The sequence below is a fragment of the Electrona antarctica genome (assembly GCF_951216825.1).
Source record: "Electrona antarctica genome assembly, contig: scaffold_1519, whole genome shotgun sequence".
Lineage (NCBI taxonomy): Eukaryota > Metazoa > Chordata > Actinopteri > Myctophiformes > Myctophidae > Electrona > Electrona antarctica.
Genome location: NW_027638062.1, coordinates 1 through 12378, shown reverse-complemented (window position 1 = coordinate 12378; position 12378 = coordinate 1). Strand labels below are relative to the sequence as shown.

General features: G+C 44.1%; 1 protein-coding gene across 1 annotated transcript; it reads right to left on the bottom strand.

The window, feature by feature from the left end:
* Positions 1-4044: 4044 nt before the first annotated feature.
* On the bottom strand, positions 4045-4749 carry LOC306918422 (cytochrome c oxidase assembly factor 7-like; the record flags this gene model as incomplete). Its single annotated transcript, XM_079531327.1, has 1 exon — positions 4045-4749. The coding sequence occupies one exon, from the start codon at positions 4747-4749 to the stop codon at positions 4045-4047; it is 705 nt and encodes a 234-aa protein (XP_079387453.1).
* Between the last annotated feature and the right edge of the window lie 7629 nt (positions 4750-12378).

Below are 12378 nucleotides of genomic sequence, written 5' to 3'. Positions count from 1 at the left end.
TATTTTTGAAAAATTGTGAAAATATTTATTTCAGAAATAAGGATTTAGAAGATTTAAAAAAAAATTGAGGTCAGGCCTGGGTTAAACACGGAAAAAAACACGTATTGGTTTGAAATATGGATATATGAGGTTTCTGGCCGACAGGGACAATATCCTCTTGCACTGAAATATCACCCTTGCACTTTGGAGAGGGTGGGAGGAGGAAGTTGCAATCAATTATATTGGCAAATTTGATATTTACAAAGTTCATCCAGATGCCATGGACACAGCTACTCTAAGACTATGGCCATGGTTTCTTAATACCATGGATGGAGATGATGATTGAAACGGAAAGTTCAACACATTCCCCAGGAAAGCACAATTCAACTACTATAGATTCCATTTATACTTCATAGTACATCGTAAATATGTGGCAAGAAACCTCGTATCTCCAAATTTCAACTTTTTTATGTTGTTTGTTTTGTTTTTGTTTTTGTCTAAATGAATGCCCTCCTTTGTGGTACAACAGTGTTGCATAAAAGTAGTAAAAGTAGCCGATCTACAAGCTCACAACAAGTCACAACGCACGCATTAGATCGGCCATTTCCGCTATTACTGAAGTGATCAATATGACCCGATGAAAAGTATTTACAAGAGCTTGTGATAAATTACATGTATATACTGTATGTATATAAAAAGAAAACGTAACAGTGTTGGACATACAAGGTTTCTTTCCACCCGACAGAGACAATATTCCAGTTTGTCGTAAGTGGAACAGCAGTTATTGAAATGAGCCTTGCAGCTCCTTGGCATTCATTGATTAGCTGGCTCAGCCAGCCTGCGGTCTGCCCCCAGGCCCCGTTCGGTGCATGTGTGTGTGTGCTATTAGTGTATGCGCGACGGACGGCACGCATACACTAATACCACACACATGCACCGTACATGCACCCAAGTACGCATGTATGCATGAGCAATGCATCCATTCATGCCAGCTCATCATCCACTAGGGTCGGGGCGATGACTTCAAAATCAATATCATTATTATTTAAAACTTTTGCCTCGATCATTATGATGATTTTTTTAATCACACCCGTGTGAAGTGAGGGGCGCTCCTATCATCATACATCTCATTCTGACCAATCACAGTTTGCGTGTTCACTTCACTGCCCTCACTTTTATCGTCTTTTATCGCTATGGGGTGATCGGCCAATCACAAGCCAATGTTTGTGTTTACACAGACCCGGGAAAGCTGGGCATAGGAGGGCCTAGCGCCCCTCAAAAAAAGAACCAACTTGTGAAAATAAATAACCGATCTACGATCTTGTAGATTGGCTATTTTGGCTATTTCTGTACGCCATCGAACAGCCAGGTATAATAGAGGGTATGCGCGTGACATCATCATCAAACCAGGAAGTTATGCAGGAACGCCTACTGAGTGGCAAAAAACTACTTTCTGGCCTTGACAGCCCATACATCCACACAGAAAAGTCTTATCTGATTGCACTAAACAACATTAAACGATGTTAAACTCACTTTGCCTGTTGCTTTGCCACTCGATTTGCCACTCGATGTGCCATTCACTTTAAGCATGCGCATACTCTCTATACAGGGTTAGTTGGTTAATCAGACTCATTGACTTAGTTGGTTACAAAAGAAAATGTATTGGACATTTGTTATGTCAATTTATTGTCATTATAACAACAAAGAAACCGCTTCTTGATTATTCAAATAATTAACCTACACATTAACCTACAGAAGGAAAATCAGTTAATGGTTCAAAATGTCGGTTTGGATATATTTCTATGCCCAGCCCTATCGTCTATAGACTATACCAAACGCCACGCTGACAGCTTCAGGTTGTGAATGGACACACACGCAAATTATGAGCAGTACAAAAGAGGTACAAAAGCCTCCCTCATTCAAAAGCCTCTTCGTAATGAACTTCCTCAAGTTTGCTCACCCTGGTAGCGTAGCAACGCACGCGAGTGTGTGTGCGTTCCGTCTGCCTGTCGACGGCCAGGTCAGAATCATTTATCCCATTTTGACCCGAGATCAGATTCTAAAAATGTCTTCTACTGTATATCCTGACAGTTTTCAGAAAAAGCTATGTTTCTATGTCAGTCGTTCTTCGATTTAAAAAAAATCACACCCGTGTGAACTGAGTGGTGCAAGGTCTTATATAGCCTGATCAGCTGTGGTCTGACATAATGTCAGTGACCATAGTAACCATGCTCATTCTTTTGGGCCCCACGTACAGGTACACGGGTACACATACACATACACGGGTACAGACAAAGCTGGTTGTTGGAGTGGTTTGCACCACTCAAAAAAATAGCAGACCTACAAGCTCGTAGCGCGCCACTCGGTGGCGCGCTATGAGCTTGTAGATCTGCTATTTTTCAATAGCTAAAGCATAACATAATGCTAACACCAAAAGGGGTTCCCGCCCAAAATGGGTTATTCCGCTTTCTCAGTCTCTGCTTTTCTTCTCCTGCATGACTCCTATTATCAGTTTTTCCGCTATACTTTGCGCTCCTATGCTGGACCGGGGGTCAGCTGACTGAGATGAATAAAAGGGGGTGATGATGTGCTATAAGCAAATTTCCTCACCTCGTGGGCGCAACGTTCTTTCAAGCATAACACATTATGCAGTGAGCTGCGGTTCAGCTCAGGCTTTGCACAACCACTTGTCTGTCAATCGACACAATAATGGACGCTATGGTGAGGCCAGACCTCACTGGGTGTCAAGGCTTTTTCTTTTCTTTTATTCAAACTAGATGTTTCTGGCCTCTGCGGGCGGCCCTCACACCTACACGTCGCACCTTGATCAGTATCATCAGTATATGCCCATATATGGGCATGCCCCTTTTTGTGCCCAAATACGGGGCTGGCTGATTTGTTTGCGCCTTGATGCCATGACAACACAACACATTAAAGGTTAGACGACACACTCCATAGTTGGTTGCAGCTGCATTGGGAACTATTTTTTACCTGCGCAAGCAGAGCGCACTATCATAGGGCAGTATTATGCGTGTCTTAAGTACCAGGTCTTATGACTTAACTTAAGACCTGGAGGCGTGGTCAATGCTGTTTGGCCACTCAGAATAGCCAAATGGCATTGATCACGCCTTCAGATCTTAAGTTAAGTAATAAGACCTGGTACTTAAGACACGCATAATAGGGCCCCTTGAAGTACTGTAACCGGCTGCGTATGTCGCTGTTGTCCACCGGCCAATCAGGGATCGGCTGATGACGTAACTAAGGTACGTTTGGTGATCGGCTGGGTATGTAATATGTATTTGTATGTATGTCGGGGTAAGAATGGCGGCCCCTTATTGGCTGTTGACTAATATGGTACGTTTCACGGTTGGTATAAGGTCAATAACGGGTCTAAAAGATTTAGAACAGCAGTTGTATTAGACATTAGTTAGTAGCAGTACTTGTGCGCTCTGCTTGCGCACAAGTAGGCCATGGCCTATACTTGTGTGCATGGCGCAAGTTGGCACCGCGACGGAGTGCATTTCTAGTTGTATTTTTTGAGGGGCGCCAGCCGCGTTTTTGTCCCGAACTCTTGTCACATTTTCCATTGACAATGAAAGGAAAATGTACGTCATATGTAGACGAGCAAATCGGCAATGTTGTCCTAACACAAACATTAAATGCCATTGACAATGAATTGAGAATTTACGCCATATATGTGGACGAGCAAATCGATTTTATACAGTTGGAGGCCGTCGATATTGTCCTTTTCTTTTTGCTGAGGTTTGCGTGATCTGCGCAAAAGGACAGTTAACCCATTTTGGGCGGGAACCCCTTTTGGTGTTTTAAACATTATGTTATAATTTAGCTATTGAAAAATAGCAGATCTACAAGCTCATAGCGCGCCACCGAGTGGCGCGCTACGAGCTTGTAGGTCTGCTATTTTTGAAAAATCGTGAAAATATTTATTTCAGAAAACTGGAGGATTTAGAAGGATTTTTTTAAATTTTGAGGTCAGGCCTAAATGGGTCAAATGATAAAGGGACAATATCGGTGGCACCCAACTGTATGGTAAACCATATAAAATCACTCCCCAAACTTCAACTGTCTCTCCTTCTCCATACCATGGCCATGCAGTTGTCCGGCTCGGTTCTTCAACTCGTCTGCCCTCTTTTCGTCTTTCTCCGTGCCCTCCCCGAGCCTGTACATGCGGCTGGCGTTGGCGCAGCCCCACGCGTGTCCCAGCTCACACGCCCTGTTGGCATACTTCAGTGCTTTGGGCATGTCCGGTGTTGGTCCCAAGCCCTTGGCGTTCCCCTCGATGAACAAGGCGCTGAGGTTGAAGCAGGAAGGAGCGAACCCGCCGTCGCACGCCTTCGTGTAGTGCCGCAGGGCCACGGCGATGTCAGGTCCACCTTCCATGGCTCGCCCGTCACGTGCCAGTGTCCCAACGCTATGGCACGCGTCTACCGACTTCCTTCCGCCCGCATTGCAGGAGCGCATGAAGCAGGAATAGGCCGCTTTCAGACACTGAGTCACCCCGCCTTTGCCTGTGACGTGGTACGTCCCCAATTTGTAGCAACTCTGAGCGTGCCCGTTTGTTTCACAGTTGTGTGTGAGAACCTGCGCCGCGGACTCGTAATTCTTCCTAACTCCTTCCAAGTAGTCGGCGAGTCGTTGGCATCCTTCGGGATCCTTCTCTTTGTGACACTGGAAGCTGTATTCCACGCCCAGATTATCCAGGAACTCTTTCACTTCGTTTTCATCCTCAAAGTTGACGAGTCCAGCCATTTTGTATACACTCCGCGATCTGTGCTGACTTGCTTTCCGTGGTGATTTAACCACACGCGCACCACTGTTGACCTTGCTGTTTGGCAACAGCCGGTAGAGTCACCGCCTTTCAGTCCCTTCAAATAAACAATTTACAATTTACAATTTAGGCATTTAGCAGACGCTCTTAATCCAGAGCGATTTACATTAAGCAAGAACAAAAAGCATGGGAATACATCACATATATAAACAGCATTTATCAAGAAACATGCGTAAGCTAAGAACGTAACTAGAACATATCTATATATAATGACACTATACATATAAGCTATACATATATATTATACTATGCTGTACTGTTATTGTGCTGTCTACATGACATGCTATAAACGTCAGCCCCCATTTAGTTTGCATTGGGAACTATACTTGTGGTCATGGTGACATGAGCGTGATGTCAGAGGTCAGTTTCCAGGTCCTCCCGTATAAGCCAATTGTAATGTAGGATGAGGGAATGGTGTGGTGTGGTAGTGCTATAGAGAAAGTACTCGACCCCTGTACTTTTAGTTACATTGCAGATATACTCCTGGTCAAATATTACTCAACCACACGTGAAAGTTGCTCGTCGTCACACTCGCGTCACCATGACTCAGCCATATAAGAATTTAAGGAGTTCCCAATGCAGCCGTAGCGGCCCAAACTCTTATGTGCGCTTAATAAACATAATTGGCTAATAATTAATCCCTAGCATGTCATCCCCGGCAAAAAGCTATATATATATATATATATATAGGACCTGTATGTTTTAAAACACCATCAAATGTGATTATTCGATTAACCCATTCTGTGCGGGAACCCCTTTTGGTGTTAGCATTATGTTATGCTTTAGCTATTGAAAAACAGCAGATCTACAAGCTCATAGCGCGCCACCGAGTGGCGCGCTACGAGCTTGTAGGTCTGCTATTTTTGAAAAATCGAAGAACCACTGACACAGAAACATAGCTTTTTCAGAAAACTGTCAGGATGTACTAGAAGACATTTTTAGAATCTGATCTCCGGTCAAAATGGGTTAATCTGAAAAACGTTATGGATAGAACAATGCACGCACCTAAGAAAATAAGTTGCAGCCCCTTATTAAACCCCCGAGCTGAGCCTCGTGATCCTCATCTGGCCGAAGAGTGCCGGCCTCGGCCAGCGGCGGGCTGTATATGGTCAGCAGCTTAGCGGGCTGACACCAGCCCCAGTGCTCAGTCAGCACACACTATACTGTAGCAGCGACCCTGCAGCCAGAGAATAGAAGACACTCCATCATCACTCTCTGAGCCCTATTCCCTCAAACCCTCCAACTTCTCACTCGCCACCACACGGCCCCATATCTTCCCGTCCCCCCCCGTCCCCCTCTTCTCTATATATGGCGGATTATGATGACAGTTCCCATGACGATGGCAGATATGAAATGTCTTCATCTGGGAGTTTCGAGAGGAACGCTGAGGTGCGAGAGGGGAAAACCCACAGACCAACATGCAGCAGCGCGCGCTCCAGTTCCAGTCCTGTCTTGCTCGTTCCTTTGCATCGTCACTTCCCATTTTGCGTGTTTAATCTTGACTGTATCCTGAGTACAATGCATTTCCTGGTTAAATAAAGAGCTGGGGAGACTTGTTAGACTGTTACGGAACAAACACTCAGTGGTTCCCAAACTTTTCAGGTCGAGACCTATTTTTGACAGTCTATGGTCGAGACCCAAAAGAGAGATTAGACGTTTGCCCCCGAGAACAGCCAAACTAGTGAAAATGGCAGATCTACAAGCAGTTCCAGACCTCCAGGAACGCGCCCAGGGGGCGCGGGCCGGTTCCGACGTGCCGCCCCGTGTCCGAAACGGTTGAGAAATGACAGAGTTACTGTGTGCCGGTCCCTCTACTGTACCTTTTACTGTACTGTACTGGCACACGAAATCATCATATATACAGTTAATATGTGCGTGTGTGTTTGTGTGTGTGTTAGGTTGCGCACAGGTGGTGAAAAACAACCATGCTGTTTTCATGCTCATACCTACCCAGCCAGCCAGCCAGCCAGGCAGGCACCCACACACATAAGTCCGTAAGGGAGTGGTTGCACCACTCAAAAGAATATTTGTTTTGCTTTGTTTGTTTTAAAAATCACGAAATGAGTGTAAGTTATTTTATTGAAAAAAATGATAATCTTTTTGAAATAAATGTAGCAAAAATAAAATGGGATTTTTACTGAAGTCATGACCCATACAAACGGTCTGTGACCCACAAATGGGTCAACCCACTGTTTTTGGGAAACGTATAGCGTTACTTATATAGAGCTATCTGACACTTATTTGCGAAGGAAACAACTTACCCTATACCGTGAAGGTCAGTCGGTACTGTAAAGTACAGGAGTACAGTAAACGTACTATACTGTCCACCACTGTCCATCGGCTGTGCTCACTCATACCAGGAAGTGGAGAAGCGGGGCGTCGGCCTGGATGGCCCCCGCCGGGGGGGGGGGGGGGGGGGGGGGGAGCCCTGCTATACACATCTGATTCAATTATCCAGGAGACTGACAGGGTGATGGTGTGTAGCAGCATGCTGCTCCCGTAACCTAGTTCACCTCCATCTGTCTAAGAGAGAGAGCAGGAATGTGTGTGTGTGCGTGTGTGTGTGCGTGTGCGTGTGTGTGTGTGCGTGTGCGTGTGCGTGTGCGCGTGTGCGTGTGTGTGTGTGTGTGTGTGTTGTGTGTGTGCGTGCGCATGCGCGTGCGTGCGTGCACACATTTGTATTACTGTACTTGAGGGCCTATATACTTGTGAGGGCCAAATGTCCCCACAAGTACACTTTATAGTAGAATTTCAGAAGTAGTGAGGAGGACACTTTTCCTGGTCCTCAAAAGAGAAATGTATGTTTTTTTATGGTAAATAAAAGTGCATTTAGAGGTTAAGGTTGAAGGGCCGATTTATGCATAATCATTCGCCAGAGTGAGCTATTGGAGGCTTATGGGTTGTTCCCGAATAGAATCACTACACGTGCGTGCGTGCGTGCGTGCGTGCGTGCGTGCGTGCGTGCGTGCGTGCGTGCGTGCGCGTTGTGAGATAGATAGATAGATAGATAGATAGATAGACATGGGGGAGGGAGGGAGAGAGAGAACAGGGATAGTACAGCTCCCTCCATAAGACATTGCTATTAGACCTGTAGGTCAGATTCAGCTGACCTCTATGGCACACAGTGTTGCATTGAGAACACAGTGGCCATGTGTGAGTGTGAGTAACTCTGTCATAGTGCTACTGGAGCACTATGACGCATGATGTCAGCGTGCGCTCAAGCCTCAAATTAATAAACAGCACATTTCATGCACAGACACAATCACGCATGCTGCTTTTTTCTCTCTCTCTCTCCCTCTGCTCCCAACATCTGTGCCATAGTTTGACATATTATTGGACAGTGTAGGTATAGAGTTTGACCACACCAGTGGTTCTCAAAGTGGCGTTCGGGGACCCACATGGCCATTTTTGAAACTAGCTCCTCGCCACTCGCCCTACACACTTCCACTCGGTTTGAGCATAGATATATAAATAATAGAGACGCAATGCAATGCAAGTGGATGGGAGGGGAACTCCGGTGCCGTCTCTATTATTTATATATCTATGCTCAAACCGAGTGGAAGTGTGTAGGGCGAGTGGCGAGGAGCTAGTTTCAAAAAGGGGGACAGGGTTCTTGTGGGAAGGTGGGAGGGGTACCAGGGGGGTCCCCAGCAAAGGTAGTGATAGCATCTCACTCATTTTCACCACTTTATCCATTTATATATATTGGCTATTCAAAAATAGCAGATAAGTGACGAGAGCTTGTACATTGATATTATATATATATATATATATATATATATATATATATATATATATATATATATATTTTAATAGTACATTATTTTAACACAAATCCCTTCTGGGGGTCCCTGGCGCAAAACATTTTCAGATGGGGGTCCGTCGCCAATTACAATTCAATTTAGGGATCGTCACGGAAAAGTTTGAGAACCAGTGGGTTTAGCGAAGGCGGTCAACTATAGCACAACTCTCACTCGCATTGTTAACCCATTTTGGGCGGGAACCCCTTTTGGTGTTATAATTTAGCTATTGAAAAATAGCAGATCTACAAGCTCATAGCGCGCCACCGAGTGGCGCGCTACGAGCTTGTAGATCTGCTATTTTTGAAAAATCGTGCAAATGTGGCGCAAATCTTTGAATATATATTCTTTCAGAGAGTACGATTTTAACTCAAATCTTTGCTTCTGGGGGGTACCATATGGGGGTAACATATTTTCAAATGGGGGTTGGCGGCCAATTACACATGATTTCTGGGGGTCCCTGACATGAAATAGATTGAGCACCACTGATAAAGAAACACAGGTTTTTTCTGAAAACCGTCATGATTTAGAAGACATTTTGTACGAGCTTGTAGGTCTGCTATTTTTGAAAAATCGTGAAAATATTTATTTCAGAAAACTGGAGGATTTAGAAGAATTTTGAGGTCAGGCCTAAATGGTTTAAAGCAGGTGGTGTTATTCCATAATGCCTCACATTGTTATGAACTGATATGATCTCTACAGGGATTTGGTATTGGGGCTGTTGGCCTACAATCTGAATGGAATCCTCAACCATGGCAGATTTTTGGTTGAAATGCTCTTTGCACACAGATAGCCACTGACTGGATGCTAATCTGTCGCTGCATGCTGCGTCGCGCAATGCCAATAAATAACCGATTTATAACTGCAGGAGGGAAAGAAAAATGCATTGCGAAAGTCTGTGATTATCTGTACAAAAGTATGAATTAGGCTTAGAGCTCTCTGTCGATGTTTGCTTTCCATGCCCCGCGGTCTCTAATAGCTCCAAAGGGCAACCGTGAAATGTGACGGGTGCAGTTTGTGTCCTTGCTTTTGTGTGGCGTGGAAACCTCATTATGTCATTTTCAACTTTTCGCGATTCAAATTCAAAACTATAGCAACAAATGGCAGATCTATACAAGCCCATATTTGTAGATCTGCTACTACGTTTGCATGGTGAAGTATAGGCCTATAGCCCCATTCATTTACAGAGGAAAAAAAAGCATCCTGAGCATCTGATTTGAACTCTCGGGCAACAAATGGCAGATCTACAAGCTCATATTTGTAGATCTGCTACTACGTTTGCATGATGAAGTAGGCCTATAGGGCATTAATTTATAGAAGAAAAAAGAATCGCAGTTAAAATAGGGAGGTAGCAACATGTGTTTCTATATCCATGAGACTCCATGTCTCACATAGATGCAGGTTTCATGAAGCAGTGGTTCTCAATCTTGTTTGACCCCCAAATTGATATGTATTTGGCTGCGGAACCCCATTTGAAAATGTTTTGTGCCAAATTATGGAAGATCTTCCAAACATTTTTGATATTTTTCTAATATAAAAAAACAAAACAAATGTGTGAACTGTGAGTGTGAACATGTATAGAGTTGCTAATTAACCCATTCAGGCCTGACGTCGAAATTTAAAAAAAAAAGTTTTCTAAATCATGACAATTTTCGGAAAGATTTGAGGCACATTTTAATGATTTTTCAAAAATAGCAGACCTACAAGTTCATAGCGCGCCACTCGGTGGCGCGCTATGAGCTTGTAGATCTGCTATTTTTCAATAGCTAAATTATAACAATGTTTAAAACACCAAAAGGGGTTCCCGCCCCAAAATGGGTTAATGGTTAATGTGGTTAAACGCTAACGTGACATGGATGCGTTCCAGGTCTCAATGGATTAATGGATGGTTAATGGATTAAGTGGTTAGGATGATTGTGATGCTACATGGCTGTCAGTGCTACATTTGCTGGGGACCCCCCTGGCTGGAACGCCACCGGCTGGGACCCCCCGGGGGTTCCCCGGACGCCACTTTGAGAACTATAACGCGCCGCACACAGCGACATTGAGGGTGGAACTCTATAACTCGTCGAAAATTGGAACCTCCCCCGAGAGTTCAAATCCAGACGCTCAGGATGCTTTCCCCGGCGTGCCACTTTGAGAGAACATACCAACGGTGCACGAACCGGCACACAGACAGGCCTGGGGAAAGTTGTAGTATGGTTGAAAGTGAGTCTTTCTGATACGCCCCAACCCCACCACCACCCCCCGTCCCCGTCCCGCTGCTTCTTGCTTTGTATTAACCCATTTTGGGCGGGAACCCCTTTTGGTGTTTCAAGCATTATGTTATAATTTAGCTATTGAAAAATAGCAGATCTACAAGCTCATAGCGCGGCACCGAGTGCCGCACTACGAGCTTGTAGGTCTGCTATTTTTGAAAAATCGTGAAAATGTGGCGCATTCCTTGAATATATATTCTTTCAGAGCGAACGTTTTTAACTCAAAGCTTTGCTTCTGGGGGGGTCCCCGGAATGACATATTTTCAGATGGGGGGGTCGGCGGCCAAATACATATATTTTTTGGGGGTTCTTGACATGAAATATTGAGAACCACTGATAGATAGAAACGTGAGGTTTCTCAGAAAAAAGGACATTTTAAAAAAAGGCAATTTTTAAATTTCGACGTCAGGCCTAAATGGGTTAACTGGGCCCCGCTCTAATCTTTTATTTATCCTCCTAATGAAAGAGGTCACCGCGATTAAACATTGAGAGGGAAGGTTGAGTTTGGAGTTGCAGCAGCAGGCACACCACAGTAGAACACTCATTTTCCCCCGTTGTTTTCCCTCTCTCTCTCTCTCTCTCTCTCTCTCGCTCTCTCTCTCTCTCTCTCTCTCTCTCGCTCTCTCTCTCTCTCTCTCTCTCTCTCTCTCTCTCGCTCTCTCTCGCTCTCTCTCGCTCTCTCTCGCTCTCTCTCTCTCTATCTATATATATATATATATATATATATATATATATTAGGGCATTCACTTCTAGTCATTTTTACTAGTTGACTAGTTGCCTAGTTTACTAGTCGACTAGTTGTTTAACCACCTATTATGTAAAAACATTTGTACATTTAATAAAAATCACACCCGTGTGAACTGAGTGGTGTAAGGTTTTATATAGCATGATCAGCTGTGGTCTGACGTAATAAGGTATTATATACCCTGATCAGCTCTGATCTGACGTAATGAAATCACACCTGGATGTGATTTCACAACTGGCTTTTTTTGTGCAGAGAAAATGACCACGGTTGCTACGGTCATCCAGTTCACCCGGGTGTGATTTAATTACGTCAGAAATTATTTTGAACATAGCAACCATGGTCATTTTTTTATGCACACAAAAGCCAGTTGTAGGAGTGGTTTACACCACTCAAAAACTGTGTACATTGGTGACTATAACTATAATCTACCTAAAACTTTTTTTTCTTTTTTTCTTATCAACTAGTCAACTAGTACCAACAAGGTCGACTAGTGGATTTACTAGTCAACTAGTAAACTAGTCGACTAGTTGCTTAATGCCCTAATATATTGCATTGCTTAATGCCCTATATATATATATATATATATATATATATATATATATAACTCGCTCTATCACCTGACTCGGTTCTTGGTCCCTAACAGTGCGGAGAGTCACAGGATTCTCCCACAAACTGGCTTATAGGTCGACTGTACTTGGGACCGTGGTTCTCAGACATCTTCCTGTCAACGTTCAACGACCACCAAAT